Below are 18,956 nucleotides of genomic sequence, written 5' to 3'. Positions count from 1 at the left end.
GTATATTACTTCTAACTACCCTAATAATGATAAGGGTTCTTGAGAGTTACAACTTTCAGATTCACATGTAAGAATGTAAACATATAAGGATGTTAACCTTATTGAATACCTTATGATTTGTCTTTCATGTTTACCTTTTTATGCTTCTCTTCATTCTTATGTTGGAATGTTATATTTTCTACTCAGCCCTGGTCTTTTATCAGGAAAATCGTCTATTTCATTAAATGAAGTTTTATACTGAGTTTTGCTGTGCAGATTATCCTTGGTTGTAATCCAGGGAGAACTGTGGTCATTACTCTCTCTGATCTTTACCCAAAATGTCCCCTGCAGGCACAAACACTAGAGCACCTCTTGGCCCTGGAATTGTCACCAAGTTCCCTGCTCTCCCTCAGATGCAAGCTCGAGTGCTCCTCTCTGCCTTGGAACTGCAACCAGGGGCCTCTGCTCCCTTGTGACTGACTACAAGCACTTATGGTCTTGAACTGCAACCTAGAATTGTATATGGGTAATGGATTTTTCAGTCAGTACAAGCTGCACCCAGTCCCAGCAAAGTATCCCCTGTAATCACTTTCTGACCAATTGTCCAAACCCCTTACTTTCTCTGAGCTGAGAACTCCCAAAGCTGCTCTTTTGGCTGACTCCAAGGCCCACCACTGGTGAGAGCCCTGATCCAAGTGTCATAGACTTCTCTTATCAAATCCCTAAATTGTCTTAGGCTGGGAAAAAGTCCACCCTGACCTTCTGTTGACTCTTCTGTTCCAAAATTTGACTTGTAGTATTATTTTAAAGTTGTTTGGAAGAGAAGGTTGAGAGAGCTTAGCTGGGTTGCTCTACCATCTACTCTACTATCTTGGCTCCCAATCTCTATTTTGTTTTCATTACAGAATAGAATGTTGCCTCTGATTCTAAAAGCTCACTGTAATCACTTAGGACTGAAGGGATTATATTGTCAAAGCACCTCACATCATAGCAAGTGGTCCTATAGAACAGTCCCACACACACACACACAAAAAAAAGATTTTTCTCACTACAAAAATATCTTCCAGAAAACACTCTCATGCCTATAGACTCAATTTTTGGCGTATCTCACATACCTTCTTGACTACTTACTCAGAATCTTGGGCAATATCCATAATGTAGTACCTTCGATTTTCCTCAGTAAATTTAAATAAAAAGGAAATATCTCAGAAAGGCAGTATGGATAAAGTAATTGACAGGTAACTAGAGTCAGAAAGACCTGAGTTCAAGTACTTTCTCTAATGTATTCTAGCAGTGGAACCATGAATGATTGACCTACTTATTCTACAAGGTGAGGCCCTGTATCAAGGAGGAGGATTCCTACCCCAGGAATTCCCCATACTAATAAAATTGCAAATATGTACCCAAGCAAATGAAGAAAAACCATATCTCTAATGGGAATCCCTTTGAAATGTATTTATATTCATTTGAAAGTTCATTTTTCTAATCATAAAACTAGTTCTTGTAAAGTTGAAAATGTTGGCTGATTAAACTGATATAAATGCGAAAATAACTAGCAATGTGTGTATAGTCTGATATCACAGTGATTACTATAATTTTAATTCACATGAGAGTGAGCAAAATGTTTAATTTCCATGTTCATTCAATATTTAGCCTTTAAACTAATATAGATGACAAGTAGAACAGGGTGGGATTCGGTCTAAAAATGAGGGAGGATTTTGTGATGAAAATCCCTATTCACTTCACATTTAACACAAATCAGTGAACTGCAACTTGCTAACAATAAAAGTGCCTTCAGACAAATTCTGAAATGAAATAGATTTGAAAAAGTGCCCTCAAGGAAAAAAGGACCTCTGTCTCTATATAGCCACCAAGGTCTTCCTGAAGTTAATAATATTAGAGAAAAACAAAAAATTCTAATGATGTTTTGATACATAATGAGCAACTCAATATTCCTCAGGAAAAACAAAAACAATAAAACAATAAAGCTTGCATGTTTACCTTAGGCAAATGTTTGCTGTTAAATTGCACAATAATAAACGATAATGACTTCCTGTTAAACGATACCTGACTGCACTTTCATTTATTACTTATTTTCAAAGAATCATGATTCTTTATTGACTCCTCTGGAACTTTTTATTCTAAGTCACTTCTTCTCACCTAGAAATTTAGCTAAAACTGTATGTATTTAAAAATATAGGTCCTGCATTTCCATAAAAAGTCTAATTTTGTCTTATCAACAGATCAGTTTGATATTCAGCCTAGATACAGTACTTAATTTTACATTAACAACATTCATTTTTTTTCTCCTTCCCAAGTCTGGTCATTCGCCTCCAACACTTTACTAATGTTAAGTCTCATCAGATTCTCACAATGACATCTGATGGCAAGAACTCCAAGTACCTACAACTTCAGTCCTTCCATGGATCCAGCATCTCATAGATGCCCATACTCCCCTCCATAAATGTACTTTTCAACCAATCCATGACTTCTCTGCAATAATACTCAAAGTATTATTAATCAATCAATCAACAAATATTTATAAAAAGTGTACTATGTGGCAAGCAGTGCTAGGTATTCAGGATACAAATACAAAGAATGAAAAAAAAATTTTTCACAAGGAAATTCCTTTATAATGAGGGACAGAAGGAAGGAAGGAAGGAATTTTATCTTATATGATTACAACTCTATATAAAATGAACAAATGCAAATATACAGAGAGAAGTTAAACATAAGGTGTTTTAGGAGGGAACAACTAGCACTGGAGTGGAACAAAAAAGACTTTATACAGAAAATGGTGTTTAGGTACATCTTAAAGGAAGAGAAGAATTGTAAGTTGGATTTTAAGGAGGGAATAATTTCAGGCAAATGGTACATTTAATGCAAAGGCACAGAGAAGAGACAGAAAATATTATATGTGAGGAACAACGAGAAAGCTAGTGAATCCCAGACCACCAGGGGAGGATTAAAGGCCCCAGAAATTTATATTCTATCCTAGAGGGAACAGGACATCCTTGGAGTTGACTAAGTAGGAGAATCCCATGGTCAAGTTGTACTTAAAGAAAATTTCTTTGTCTGAAGTCTAAGATGGATCAGAGTGAAATGAGACAAGGAAACCAATTGAGAGACTGAGTCAGTAATCAAAGGGAGAAGTGACAGCTGGCTAAACAGAGAAAATAGGTTAGAAATGAAATATATGGGGCAGCTAGGTGGCACAGTGGATAGAGCACCAGCCCTGGATTCAGGAGGACCTGAGTTCAAATCTGGCCTCAGACACTTAACCTGCGTGACCCTGGGCAAGTCACTTAACCCCAATTGCCTCACCAAAAAAAAAAAAGTGAAAGATGAAGAAGTATAAACAGCAAGATTTGGTAACTGATTGGTTATGTGGAATAAGGAGAACAGGAAAAACTCTAGGAACACAGAGATAGTGACAGCTATACTTCAAACAAGGTCTTCTTTTAAATGCAGGTCTAATGTTCTTTACATTCTGTCATAAGACCTATAGCAATGTAGTAATGACACCCCAAAGAAGCTGTCTTTATGGGACCCCTCCCTCAATCCCTGAGCCACCCCTTTCCTCCCAGGGATTCCATCAGCACATGCACTAGAAAAGACTATATTTTCATTTCTAGAAGCCTCTTTGAGACTGCACAGAGCAGAGGATGCTGCCCCACCTGGGTGGGGCAGGAAGATAGGTAAGAAAGACTTTTCCAGAATCCACAAAGTTCCTTCAAATCAGGAAAGGGCTTCTGAAACTAGTTACATTTTGCAGGTTCTTTTAGCATGTGGTTTTTGGAACAGATGTTTTCTGTGTAAGTAGTGGTTGAGCTGCACTAACACAGAAATTTTGTGCAATTGCATATTATTGTTTGTTTGGAGGTGAGTAAGCACAGTGACTGCCCAGTTAACAGAGGGTTAATCCACAGAAATGGGTATGAATCCCCATGGAAGGTCTGTTGATTTGTGAGTCATGCACTGGGATGTTGATGAAAATACTACTGAAATGACTCAATACACGGTTGTGTATTCTTTGGGTCCAGGAAAGGGAGGGCAAGGCATGTAAAGTACTGGATTCAGGAAGGAAAATAACTGACACAAGACAGCCACTGCCTTGTGTGAGCTATCTGAAATTGTGTAGCTTTCCTGAGTCCCTAAATGGATACCTGGAGAAATTGCTAAGGTGACAGGAAAGAAGGAAGGAAGGAAGGAAGGAAGGAAGGAAGGAAGGAAGGAAGGAAGGAAGGAAGGAAGGAAGGAAGGAAGGAAGGAAGGAAGGGAGGAAGGGAGGAAGGACAGAGGAAAAGGAGGGAGGGAGGGAGAGAGGGAGGGAGGAAAGAAGGAGGGAAGGGAGGGAGGTCTTATTAACCACCTAGTATTGTGACAGAAACTATGCTGAGTGTTTTACAAATATTATCTCATTTGATCCTTATCAACCCTGTGAGACTGGTGCTATGTCATCTAGATTTTACAGCTGAAACTGACACAAACAGAGGTTAAGTGATCTGCCTAGGATCACTGAGCTATATATGTCTGAGGCCAGATTTGAACTCAGTTTTTCCTGACTCCAGATCCAGAGTCTTATCCCCTGAGTCACCTAGCTGCCTCCATTTTTAAAAACAATATTGGGTGCCCTCAAGAAGAATATTCTGTTGTTGGTCTTCCATAAGCTGGAGTTCACAGAGCAGTTACAGGGAAATAACAGTAAGGCAAGATATAGGACCAGTCTGGGTACCTGAAAAATTGATTGTTGTCTGATAAAACTTACAGGATTCTTTTGACCTAAATTCCTAGAAGCTCATGCAGCAGTGACAGTGAGGACTGAAGGTACAGAGTGTCCTGCTCTGCTGAACAGCAGATCCCAGGTAACAATTATGTTCTAGTCATTCTATGGAGAAAATATGAAATACAAGATTGTAGAGCCTATGATCATAGTACTGGCTTCAGTTTCTTCATCTGTAAAATGAAGAGGTTAGACCAAGATGTCTTCTGAGGTCCCTTCTAGCTCTAGATATATGTCTCTGTGATTCTCTAAGGAGGCAGTCAGTCCTTAAGGAAATTAAGCTATTTTTTTTGTTTTGCAGGGCAATGGAGGCTAAGTGACTTGCCCAGGGTCACACAGCTAGTAAGTGTCAAATGTCTGAGGCTGGATTTGAATTGAGGTCCTCCTAAATCAAGAGCTAGTGCTTTATCCACTGCACCACCTAGCTGCCCCCCCCCAAGAAATTAAGCTATTAAAGAGATGGGGCTATTCAAACACTGAAGCTGAAGCTTAAATACTTTGGCCACATGATGAGATGAGGCTCATTGGGAAAGCTCCTGACATTGGGACAGATAGATGGTGAAAGGAAAAGGGGATGGCAGAGGATGAGATGGATAGTGTAATGGAAACAACAAACATGAACTTGAACAAACTTCTGGAGATAGTGGAGGACAGAAGGGCCTGGCGTGCTATGGTCCTGGGGGGTTACAAAGAGTTGGACACAACTGAACAACTGAACAGCAACAACAAAAAAGCCTCATGTATCACAGACCATGATAATCACCACTGAGAGGCTGAAAGTAGTCTGTAACATGAGGAAATAAAGACCCTTTCCACAGCATAGCATCAATGGAAGTAAATTACATATTGCTGAACTAGTCTTCCCTCCCCAGGTAGAAGATGACTAGAAGCAAAGCCAGCTGCATTCTCCTCTGATTTTTATACTTTGATTATTTCTACACTTGGAAATCACTGTTATATATATAGTATAAGATGCTAATCTAATCTCTGTTCCTGACAACCTGCTTTCCCAACTGTTTTCCCAACAGTTTCTGTACTAAAGATACTATAATAAAGGCCTTTCTACAATAGTCTATTCTATCTTCCAGAGGTATATTTGATGTCACAGTCTTATTCTTTCCTTCTGTTCCAACAGTTACTGTTTCAAACCTTCCCTTTTCAAGCAACACTATCACCTCATCCTCCCTCTCAACAGAGAACCTCATCTCATACTTCACCGAAAAACTCTGGGCCATCTGATACAAGTTCCTTCTCCTTCCCAATTCAACACTTTCAGGGACTTCAGCATCATCCCACATCCTATCCTTTGTTGTTGTTGTTGTTGTTGTTATTGTTGTTTAGCCTTATTTTTGAAGAGGACCTATGACTTCACAGGGTGATGTCTTGATTGCTTGTGAATCGAATTTAAGTGAGGCAAAATTACACAGAACCATTGTCTTCACTCTCTCTTCCAGCATCATCAAAGTCCAGTGGCAAGACATAAGTCGGGACAATGGAGTAAAGGGATGCAGCAGATGTGATGTCTTCCCTAGCTGACCAAGCTCCAATGACTTCACAGCACCTGCTTCAGTAGTCTTCATGGCCGTTGGAACAAATGGTTCTCATCTGCCCATTCCACTGGGGGATGTCTACCTCACTATTCTCCTTTACTCCAGTTTCAGAGGATGTGGTCCTTATCTTTGCCAATGGTAATCCCTCTGTTTGTGCCCCTGATTCCCTCCCTTCTCATCTCTCTTCATTATCTCCTATCACCCCAATGACCGATTCCTCCTTACCCAGTGGCTCTTTCCCTACTGCCCAGATCTCCCTCACCTTTAAAGAAATAACACACTGTCACTTGATGATAATATCACCATCCTCAAGCTTTGAGTTTTTTTTTTTACCTTTCTGCCTTTTCACCTATAAACTGCCATAAAAATCTGTCTGTATTTGTCTCCATTTCTTCACCTCCCATTCCCTTGCAATATGATTTTTGTCCTGAAAATGTCATTGATACAACTCTGAGTTTACCTGTGATCTTTCTATTTCTTTATTTGAGGTCTTTTCTTTCTCCACATCCTTCTTGACCTCTCTGAAGCATATGATGTTACTGATTAGCCCCAATTCTGAATATTATCTCCTCCCTGGGCTTTTGTGCAACATATTTATTATGGGTTTCTTCCCACCTGTCAAATCATTCCTTCCTCCTTCAAATGAATCATCCATGCTGTGCCTCCAAGAATGGGTATATTTCAGAGTCATAACAATTCCACCTCCCCGACATCTCTTGCATCTTTCTCTACTCACACCACAAGTACTCAAGTCCTGGTCCTCATCACTTTTTCCTTAGACTTGTAATAGCCTCCTAAACAGTCTCTTTACATGTCTCTCACCCTTTAATCTATCTTCCACGCAGCTGCAAAACTGATACCCCTCCCCACTGCCCCAAGGCCAAAGTACTCTTGAATTTTAAAGCCCTTCACAATCTTGCTACTGCCGATTACATTTTACAAGTCCTCATACATTCTGCACTCTTGCTTACTTGTTACTCGCCACACATGACATTCTATCCCCTCCTTGTTTCCTTGTTTGTAAAAACAGACTGAGCCTCATGACTGAAATGTTCTCCTTTCTTATCTCCACCTCTTAAAACTCTATCCTATATCCTCCATGTAATGATCTATGAACATGTTGTATCTCCCTAGTAAAATGTTCTCCTTCAAAGCATAGGGTCTGCCTTTTAAATTTTTAATCACAATTTCTAGCATATAGTAGGTAAAAATGCTTGTTGATTGATTGTGTTGGGGTCCCTCTTTTTGCTTATTCATTTCTTTCCTATGAGGGATTCTTTACTTCTTTGGAGGTTGGGGGGAAAGCTTCCATTTATTTTCTTTGACACACATGTTGTTATTCTGAGATGACAAAGGCAAGCTAGACTTGTTAATGACTCATCTAGCAGTCTTACTGAAACTCTTGGGTGTCACACTTTAGTTGCAACACTGACTGCCCAGAATTTCTCCAAAGGAGGACAACCAGAATTATGAGAGGCCTTTAAATCCCCTTGAAGGGAATGAGGATATCCAAACCTAAATTTAGGCAGAATGTGTAAAACTATCCTCAAGTATTTGAATGATTGTCACGTGAGAGAGAAATTAGACTTTTGCTATTTGGCCCAAAGTATAAAATCAGAAGTACCAGGAAGTTTTAAAATTTTAGAAAAACTTCCTAATAATTAGATCTATCTGGACTGCTTTGGGGGTTAGTGGGTTCCTAAGTACTGAAGACCCTTGGGCAAAGAAGGGGTAACAATTTGTGAGGGGTTTTATAAACAGAATTTATGTTTCAGATCAGCATTATAATTCAGATAGTTGAATTTTGTAGATCCTTTTTAGCTCTATGATGGATAAAAAATTAATGTGTAGATGAAGTGAAGAAGGGAAGCAAACATATTTGTAGGCACAGAGAACAACATAAGTAAGGACACAGAAACAAGAGCAGGATATGTTTATTAGTTAACATGTAAGGATAACCCACTATCCTTATAAACCAAAAACAAAGACATCATGTGACCTAGAGTTTTTACAATGGGGTAAGCTCCTACAGTGGAAATTAGGCAGATCTAGGGAGAGAAAAAGAACTGAATTGCTCCTATTTCGGGGGCAGAAGATAGAGAATTAAAGTCCTCTTTAGGACTACAGAAGCTTGCTTGCCTCTCCTCCCCATCAAAAAACAGATAATGGAGGGGAGTGTATGAATCTAATAAGTAACAGCTGCCCTTGTCCATCTCTCAAATGCTTAGTGCCCTACAACATCATAATCTAGCTAGGCATGGTGACCCCATCTTCAATTAGCTTCTCCCTCTCTTTCCCCTCACCCCTTCAACCACATCAAGCAACCATATTCTTAGTAGACCTCAGTATTTATCCTTTTGATCAGTTCATTTCCCCCAAATTTAAGATAATTTCTCATTGATTAAGTTTCTGGCACTGGAGGGTAGATGTGTCTCCTGCAGAGGTTCTTGTTGGGACACTGACTGCCTTTCTCCCTTACAGTCTTACAGCATGACTAAGATACAGGCTTTTACAGGGATGCACATTCAATATGAATCAACAGTGTGACATGGCAGACAACAGTGGAATCTTAGGCTGCATCATTAGAGGCATAATGTCCTGAACTAGGGAGACAATCATTCCACTGTACTCTGTACTGTTCAGACCACATTGGAAACACTATGTTCTGTTCTAGGCATCATATTTTAAGGAAGACAATGACAAGCTAGAACACGTCCAGAGAGGAGCAACCCAGAAGGTAAGGAAACTAGAGACCAAAGCATGTGAGAATCTGTTGAAGAAAGTAGTGATGTTTGGACAAGACAAGAGTTAGGTGAGACCAAACAGCTACCTTCAAGTATCTGACAGGTTAATCTGTGGGAGAACTATTTTAATTATTCTGCCACACAGCCCCAGAGAGTAGAACTAGAAACAATGAGCAGAATCCACAAAAAGACAGATTTTGACTCAATTATGAGGGGAAAAAAGCTTCCTAACACCAAAAGATATCCTTACATGACAAAAGCTGTCAGACTTCCTACTCATCTCCACCTCCTAGTGTCCCTGGCTTCCTTCAACTCTCAGCTAAAATGCTATCTTCTGGGGCAGCTAGGTGGTGCAGTGGATAGAGCACCAGCCCTGGAGTCAGGAGTACCTGAGTTCAAATCCAGTCTCAGACACTTAATACTTACTAGTTGTGTGACCCTGGGCAAGTCACTTAACCCCAATTGCCTCACTAAAAGAAAAAAGAAAAAAGAAAATGCTATCTTCTCCAAAAAGACTTTCCCAATTCCTTTCATCCTGGCTACTGCCTCCTCCCTGTTGATTATTCTGTATATATCTTGTTCATCCATAGTTGTTGGCATGTTGTATTCTCCCATTAGACTGTTGCCTCCTTGACAGCAGGGATTGGATTTGGCCTGTTTGTATCTTCATCACTTAGCATAGTGCCTAACATATAGCAGGAACTTAACAAATATTTACTGACTGACAGTGAGCTTTTCAGCACTGAACATCTTCAATTGGAAGTATATGATTACTGTGGAAAAAATTCCTATTCCTTTAGGTTGTACTGGATGATATCTAAGGTCCCTTTCACCTCTAAGATTCTGTGATTCTGAGTAATATTCTTTTTTAAAAAAGGTCCTAAATTACCATCTCCCATACAGCCCTCAGATTCTATAAAAGGTTTATGGTTTGATCCCTCTCTCTGAAGATACATTTGATAATATGTATTCATTCAACAAGCCACCTTCAACTATATTCAAGGTAAATGAACTCAGCCTCAAGTATAAAGAGGAGGAAAAAAGATGCTCTGGTCAAAATTTCTGCATGAAATTTATCTTTGAAAACATTTTAATTCTCCTTTTTTGCCCCTGCTCTCTATCACTTCTTGCTACCCTCTGTGCTAGATCTCTCTTTCTCATTCTCCCCACCCCCAGAGCCCAATACTCTCATGCTCTTCTCTTAATCTACACGTCCCCACCATTGTAACACCTTCAAAAGTGACCTTAATGGGGGCAGCTAGATGGCGCAGTGGATAGAACACCGACCCTGGAGTCAGGAGGACCTGAGTTCAAATCCGGCCTCAGACACTTGACACTTAACTAGCTGTGTGACCATGGGCAAGTCACTTAACCCCAATTGCCTCACTAAAAAAAAACAAAACAAAAACAAAAGTGACCTTAATGGATACTTCCAAATAACCTTAATGTAGCCATGAACATCCCTTCCCACCTCCCACCCCATTGAAAGGCCTATTTCCATAGTGAATTTATTTTCAGACATTTCCTAACACCTAGCACCATGTTTGAATAAGAGAATTTTTTAACTGGAAGGTGACTTAAACGTCAATTAGTCCAACCTACCATGCAATGAAACAATACCTCTCTGCCCTGTCCTTTACCAGGTGTCTCCTTATTAAAACAAAAAAATAAATCTCTTCTTGGTGGGTTTCAGAAGGGGAACTCAGAACAGCTTCCCACTTCACATAATTTTTCACTTGAGACCATTGTCTCATTGCAAAGCTTTCATTCTAAGCTAACCATATACCTTCCGGGTTTCCAGAGCTGAAGGAGTTAAGAGAATCCACTCCCTTTGAAAAGTTTACTCTCCTAAGACACAGCAGAGAAATACTTTAATCAGCCCTATTATCCTCTTCCCTCCCCAGAGCTGAACTTAGAAAGACTTGGTTTGTCTGTGTAAAAATAAATCTAATTGCATGCATTTACTTGTACTGCTTACCATCTATGCATAGTTACCATGCAGCTCAGTAAAGGTTATGCATATCATTAAATATGCTAGATTAACTTTCTCTTGCAGTTTGTAAAGTAGGGATAATAATACTGCCTATCTACCCCACAGATCTGCAGTGAAGAAATTGCTTTGTAAAGCTAACAGTGTACTGTAAGTGTAACTTGTTTTTATTATGATAATATGAATCACTGTCTAGTCTTCATTCCTATAGCATGATTGTCAGTTTAAGCCATTCATAAATAAAGGGGGACCTGGAATACTACATAATAATGGCCTTTTGCTTTTATATATAGTTTGTTAGCATTTACATAGCACTTTAAGTTTTACAAAGTGCTTTACAAATATCTTTATTCTCAGAACCACCCTGGGAGGTGGAGAGATACTGCTATTAGCCTGACTTTTATAGATAAAGAAACAGGCAAGGAAGGGTTCAATAATTTGTCCAGGGTCACAAAGCTAGTGCTTAAGGTTGGTTTGGGACTTGGGGTTTCCTGACTTAAAGGCCAGCACCCAATCTTCTGTGTCACCTAGCTACTTCATGCAATCAAATCATAGAATCACAGAATTTTAGAGGAGAAAGAACCTTGGATACCATCTAATCCAGTCTCTCTGTATTTCAAAGGAGGAAACTAAGAGCAAAAAAAGTTCAATGCCATATATAAAGGCCAGAGGCTGGCTAATCATAGCTCCAGAAAACTAGACCTAACCCCAAATTCAGTGCCCTTTCCATTACACCATATGGACCCAAGGTAAATAAAACTTTAATCTAGATCAGAGGCCAAAGAATAATCAAACCACATTTGAAATCCATTAGAAACATATGCTATTTAAAAGAATCACTTAGTAGCTCCTTTTAGAGACTGATAGATAGATAGACAAATGAATAAATGGATAAATGAATACATAAATGATAAATAGATAGTTATACAGATAAATAAATAAATGGATGAATGAATGAATAAATAAATATGTAAATAAATTATCTATTTGTAAATTAAAAAATGATCTGTCTTGCAAATCTCTACTTTCCTATAGCTGGCTATCCTACATTCAATTAAACAAATGCTTATTAAGCAACTGCTGTATGCAAAGCACTATTTTGCATACTATGAAGATAAAGGTTAAAATTTTAAAAAGCAGAGTCACTCCCACATTTAGTTTACATTCTGTTAGGGAAACAGACGCAATAATAAGTAACAGTACAAAAATAATGCATTAGATATATGCAAAGGAAAGTATCATGTGACCTCCAAAAGAGGAATCATGGGGAGGTGGCATTTCAGTTAGACTTTAAAGCATATCTCCTAAGGAGAGGTAGATCCAGATATGATTTTAGAATTTGGTTCAAAAATGCAGTTTCTTTTATCTGCATAGTTTCCTGCAGTCCTACAGACTATATACTCAATCATATCAGAGATCAAAAAAGACACTTTTTACAAACAAAATAAAACTAAATAAATAACTTACATCTTGAGTTAAATTCAAAAGTAAAGCAAAAACATTCACTGAAGGACAGCAAAGTCATTTTTAAACTGTTGGAAGAAGATATAATGTATAAGTTTTCGGTAAACAATCATTTGTCTCTTCTAAAAAACTGCGTGTCACTTGAAATCATGAAATCACTTGTATCATGAAAAGGAAGGAAACAAGCATCTATTAAGTCCCTACTATGTTCCTGGCATTGTACAAAGTACTTTACAAATATCTCATTTGACCATCAAAACAACCCTGGGAGATAGCTGCTATTATTATCCCCATTTTACAGTAGAGGAAACGAAGGCTAACGGAGGTTAAATGACTTGCCCAGGGTCACACAGCTAGTGATAGTCTAAGGACAAGTTTGAACACAGGTCTTCCTCCTGACTCCAGGTTCAGAGAAGAAGGTTTGGAGTTGAAGTCCCTGAGCTTTGCTATTTACTAGTTACTAAAGTCACTAAACTCTCTGAGTTTGAATTTCCTCACCTGTAGAATGAGACAGTTGAATTAGATGAATTTTTAGTTACTTTCCAGTTCCAAATCTGGATTTTTCTTTTTATTAGTGTTCTTAAAAGTCATAATGTTCTTTTTTTTTCCCCTTCACTTTAGCAAAGTATATATAAAAAAGGACAGTGGGTTTGGAATCCAAAGTTGCAATCCTGACTGTGCCTTATTGGTTATTTAATATCAAGCAAGTCATTTCAAGTTTCTCTGCCTCCTTTTCATCATCTACAAAATTAGAGGGTTGGACTAGGTTATTTCTAAGTTCACTCATTTTAGCTCAAACATCCCAAGATTCCCTTCCGTAGCTCAAAGTAGTTGCAATGATACTTTCTCCTGTATAATTAATCTATCTCTTTCAGATGCTTCAAGTGCTTTGCTCAGATTACAGTCTACATGCTTGTTGCCATATGCTTCTGGAAAAATTTGGAATGTCGAAATGACTGGACTGTGAAATCACAGGGAAAATATTGGCAAAGCAGGCTACATAAGAAATACAATTTTTACTATTTCATCATGAATGGTTGGGTAATCAGATGCTATGAAAAGAAAGTGCTGGGAAAAACACATGGCAGAAAAAGGACTCAGTTGAAAACACTGGTGTGTATATATATATGTGTGTGTGTGTGTGTGTGTGTGCGAGTATATATAAATACACATACACACATATACATTTATATGTATGTATCTGTATGTATATACACATATATGTGGAGGGAGAGAGACAGACCAAGGACACAATATAGTGGTGTAATGAAAGGAATACCTGAATAGAACTCTGTAGAAGACCTACATTCAGACTTAAATCTGCAACTAATTCTGCCTAGCCTATATTTTACTTTATTCTCTGAATCAGTTTCTTTATTTGCAAAATGAGTCATTTGAACTAGGTGACCTCTAAGAGTTCCTCTAACTTGAAAACTCTATGCTTCCCATAAGTTTTCTTCATTGTTGTATGTCATGAATTTGAATTCCACAGAAGCATGTTTATTTCCCCTCCCCAAAGTATCCTGGATCTAAGACTTGGCATGGTTAATACCATCTAATTTTTCTTGAGCACCCCTTAAATGAGTAACATTATAGTTAGTTGACATTATTATTGTATAATATGGAGTTACAGAAGCTTGCTGTATTTCAGTCATTCACTGCAATCAGAGGAGAGAATCAAGGATAACTTGAATAATTAAAATACACAGGTAATTACAAATACTAATTGGTAATATTAGTTTCTCATACCCAACCATTTTTATTTTCCTTTGAATAAAGTTGCTTAAGAAAAAAAAATAAGATGGAATGAAATGAGTTTTACCTTTTTTCCTACCCTGTTCTTCCTGTGCTGGACATATCCTTGGGTAGAAAACTAGCATTAAGAGGGATAACAAATTAAAACAAAGGGGCTCATACAATTTTTCATTGTTTATTCATTTTTTTCAGTCATATCTCATCTTAGTAATCACATTTGGGGTTTTCTTGGCAAAGATAATGGAGTGGTTTGCCATATCCTTTTCTAGTTCATCTTATAGATGAGGAAACTGAGGCAAAAAGGATTAAGTGGCTTGTCCAGGGTCACAAATCTATTAAGTGCTGAGACCAGATTTTGAACTCAAGAAGAGGAGTGTTTCTGACTCCAGGCCTGTCCCTCATATGATAGTAGTCATTAAAGTACCACTACTTTATTTTAGGGTATTTTATATTTTTCAATTAAATTTAAAATATATTCCCTTATTTCTCACAAAAAAAAAATTGGATTAGGTAGATAAGACAGGTCTTTAAAAATAAAGGGTCAAAGAAAAAATTAGAATGGTTTCACTTTTAAAGTATATTTAAGGGAGCAGCTAGGTGGCACAATGGATAAAGCACCGGCCCTGGATTCAGGAGGACCTGAGTTCAAATCCAACCTCAGACACTTGACACTTACTAGCTGTGTGACCCTGGGCAAGTCACTTAACCCTCATTGCCCCACCAAATATATATATATATATGTATAAAATCTAAAGTTATGACTTATAATAAGGGTTACTACATGATGCGATGGATAGAGCATCAGAACCAGAGTCAGGAAGACACATTTATGAGTTCGAATCTGGCCTCCCATACTTACTAGTTGTATGACCCTGGGCAAATCACTGAACCCTGTTTGTTTCAGTTTCCTCATCTGTAAAATGAGCTAGAGAAGGAAATGCCAAGCCATTCCAATATCTTTGCCAAGGAAACCCCAAATCAGATCAAGAAGAATTGGACATGAGTGAATAACAAAAACCATGTGTCTGACTTGGATTAACTAGAAAGGGTTAATTTAATCGGATTCATTATGTAACCAGATAAAATCCTTTTAAAAATTTATTTAGTTAATTTAAAGAGAAAAATCTTTTGTTACAAAAGATAAATAAGAAATGCAACCGAATTTCAAGCATTTTGAATGTTATCCCAAAATGACTCCTCAGTCAGTAAAACTTTAATTTTGAGTGTTTATTATGTTGGCAACTCCAAACTATTGCTTGACTGCAAGAGAAAATGTGCCCAGATCCCAAGAAATGGGCGTATTATGATATTTCAGACACCCAGCCTTTGTAAGCATCTTACCTTAAAAGTCTTTGCCATTTGTTTTAGTTCTGTCCCACTACATCCTGTAGAGCATTCAGAATTACAGTCCTAAAGGAAGAAACCAGAACCCAATTAGCTAAAGCCAATGCAAAAATTTCACAGAAGGTTCAGTCACCAGCACAATCAAGACATGCAGGAGCTATAAATATTAAAAAAAAAAACACCATTTAGTAAAAACATAAAGCAAAAATTAAACCTTGAATATTCATTCTATCTTCTCATTTCCACCTAATATTAATTTTGAGGTTTCCACTGACTTTCCACTGCTAACACAACCACCACTGCCAAGGGGTCATCACTCCAGGACAGTCGATGTTATTTATTTAGCTTTTCTTCTATCTTCAGAGGGACTGTTTTTTCTCTGCTGAAGCCAGGTTTGTGTTTGGTTTTCTTATATCAGGATAAATGGTTTCAATTAGGATCTTAAACAATTTAACCAGCATCCTCTTGGGAAAGGCTCAGTCTTTTAAACACTGGAACACAATAGAAAGGGTGGAAAAGGGATGTGGTGGCTTTTTTTATTTCCTTCTATTTTCCCATAGCCAGTAGTTTTGAATGCAGCCTCATAGAAACCAAACCAATAATAAAGACATACACAATGACAGACCTACCTCTGAAAGTGGACACAAGGACAGAGAATGGGTGTTTTAAGGAGGCGTTTTAGGAAAGAGGACTCTAAACCAAATAGAATTGGTTATTATCCTTCTGGGGTGGGGTTGAGAGGAGATCTTCAAAAGAATCGGATGATTTGGAGAGTCCTTAATCAATGACTGACAGGCAACCGTGGGAGGGAGGGAGGGATAAGAGGAGGAAGCGGGAGAAAGGGAGCCTAATGATGCAATAGGCAATGTCCCGAATTTTAAAAGCAACTAACAGGTGCGTGGAAATTTTACAGAGCCAGAGGCTGGGGCAGCACCCGGGGGGTGTCCGGCTGCCACTTCGGAAATTGAGCACGTTTCCACCCCACCCCCACAAAAAGCTGCTTTCAGCGGAGCTTAAATGAGAGCTAGGCACACAACAGCTTTAACCTTGTGGACAAGAAAGGATGTCACAGAATTTTAGGGTTTTGTTCCTTACTGCCATAGGGACTGGGAGGAGAGGGCGATTTAAAAGGGGTATGTTTGCTTTTTTAAGGGGTGGGGGTGAAAGCGGGGGGAGGTAACCTGGGCAAGAAATGTGGAAGAAATGATGTGTTGATGAAGGCAGCGCAGGGAAACTGGGATGGGTGTAGGAGTGGCTGATTACAGAGGCAAAACGCAAAGGCAAAAATGATTGGGGAGATGGGCGAGCTTAAATCTCCCCTAACCTTCCTAGCCCCCACCCCCACCCCCACCCCTCCCATACACACTTCATATGCCCCTCTCCCCTGCTCCCACCCAATGTACCTGGCAGGAAACGGCCTCGGCTGCTCCCGGCTGGCTGGCCATACTGTGTCCTGCAGGGCGATGGCCGTGCGCCGCGGTGTCCTGCAGGGCGATGGCCGTGCGCCGCGGGTGTTGCTGCTACTGCACGAGGCTTCTCCCGAGCTAGAGCGAGCGAGCTAGCGAGCGCCCCAGGCAGCCAGCAGCCGTGCCAGCCGCGCACGGCCCACTTGCCGCGTGATGCTGCGGCTCCACGGGGCTAGGGACCAGAAGAAGGCGCGAGAGGGTCACAGCATAGTCGCCTTCCTCCCACGCGCACGAAACAAATGAAGCCCTTCCCTCCCGGTCCCTGGTGAGCTGGAAAAGACGCACGTCTTAGCCTCTTTCCTCCTCATCCGTAGAATGCGATCATTGGCCAGAAATCACCAAGACTCAAATTACCTCCAACTCCGTACAGTCTTAGGGATTCAGGAGAGCGGGCAGAACCTTTCCCCATCTGGAGGACCCAGAGCAAATTAGCAATGACTGAACAGCCCCCGGGGGCGGGGCGCCGGGGAAGGCCTGGCAGGAATTTTATGCTATGATGTGACTAAAAGAAAGGCATGTTATGGGACATCATGGTCAATGTACGCCAATTTCTGTTAATACACGCTCAAAACTTGCACCTCAAAGAACCAATTCCTCTTCCCAAAGAGGTGCAACGTGAGAAAAATGATTCCCTCTTCCCTCTCTACTCTCACTTTTAATGCGGAGCCCCCAAAACTTCAGATTCTAAGAACTGACTAGACATGCCATCTGGAAAATGCTTTAGCAATTGGGGCATATCCAACTGTCATCAGAGGAAGCTCAGTGTAGAAAGAGCACTTGACCTCTATCCAGGGTTATACGGCTTTAAACTAGCGCTTAAGACACTGCTGTTAATCCTGAGCAAGTCATTTCACCTAGATTTCCTCATTTGTTCAATGAGAACAGCCAATTTCACAGGGTTGTTCTGAGAAAAGGGCATTCTCAATCTTATCCGGCCATAGAAAGGAGAGCTGTTATTAAGACAATCTATAAATTACCTACTGTTTGGGGGGACTTGTGATCTGGCTACTTCACCCAAAGAACTGGAGGCTCATCCTGAATCTTACAAAATAAAAAGAGTTTTATTAGGAGAGAGGAATATGGCCAGGAACAGATCACCATGGTGACTGTCCCACTGGAGTAAGAGAAGACCTGGTCTTTTGTATCTTTAGGGGAAAAAAAGTGGAGGGAATTACAAAGCAATTTGGGAGGGAAATGCAAACAGGGAGGTGATTTGGGAATAATGGGGCATTAGTAAGATAGGCAGCACCCATCCATAGGTTGCATATCATCTTGCTGATCTTGGTATTGCTTATCAGAGTACTGAGGTCATACTCTGCCACACCTCATAGGGGGCTGGAATCTTTTGGATTTCTTGGGATCCCACTGCAGTCCCACAACACCTCCTCCATCAACCACCAAATCATAAGATTGTAGATTTAGAGTCCAAAGGAACCTTAAAAAGTCACTTAACTTGACCTCTCATTTTGCAGCTGAGGAAATGAAGGCTCAGGAATGTCTAGGGTTTAAGGATAAAATGCAATTGAACACCTTTAACAAAGGTTAAAGAGCTAATTATTATCTAAAATATGGAATGGAAGCTACAGCACCCCCCCCCCAGTCAAAGTAAATAGCACAAAAGTTTACTTTTTAAATAAGGTCATATTAAACCATTATTAATAATAGTTAGATTCACCCCCCGACTCCAATAGCTCTACTGAAGGAACCACCATCCTTCCAGTCACCCAAGTTCTTAGTTTCACTGTTGTCCTTAACTCTTTCCTCTCCCTCACACCCCATATCCACTTGCCAAGTCCTCTTAATTTCATTTCCATAATATCTCTCAGATCAATTTCAGTTGGCATCCAATCCATTAAATCAATACAACAAACATTTAAGTGC

At 39.5% G+C, this 18,956-nt stretch overlaps 1 protein-coding gene across 3 annotated transcripts in view; it reads right to left on the bottom strand.

The window, feature by feature from the left end:
- BCAT1 (branched chain amino acid transaminase 1) overlaps nucleotides 1-17,491 on the bottom strand; it is a 90,976-nt gene extending 73,485 nt beyond the window's left edge. For 2 of the 3 annotated variants that reach the window (XR_006353285.1, XM_043967126.1), the window contains exons 1-2: nucleotides 17,013-17,491; nucleotides 15,607-15,675 (exon numbers count right to left, since the gene is read on the bottom strand). Coding sequence is in view for 2 of the 3 variants with exons in the window: in XM_043967126.1 (XP_043823061.1) it covers nucleotides 15,607-15,675; nucleotides 17,013-17,054 (111 nt within the window). In the remaining variant the exon portion in view is untranslated. Of the gene's footprint in view, nucleotides 1-15,606; nucleotides 15,676-16,238; nucleotides 16,360-17,012 lie in introns of those variants that run through there. The other variant, XM_043967127.1, reaches the window with a different exon arrangement.
- Nucleotides 17,492-18,956: the final 1,465 nt, after the last annotated feature.

Source organism: Dromiciops gliroides, chromosome 5, assembly GCF_019393635.1.
Source record: "Dromiciops gliroides isolate mDroGli1 chromosome 5, mDroGli1.pri, whole genome shotgun sequence".
Classification (NCBI taxonomy): domain Eukaryota; kingdom Metazoa; phylum Chordata; class Mammalia; order Microbiotheria; family Microbiotheriidae; genus Dromiciops; species Dromiciops gliroides.
The sequence above is the reverse complement of the archived record's forward strand: the minus strand, read 5'-3'. Positions and strand labels throughout refer to the sequence as shown.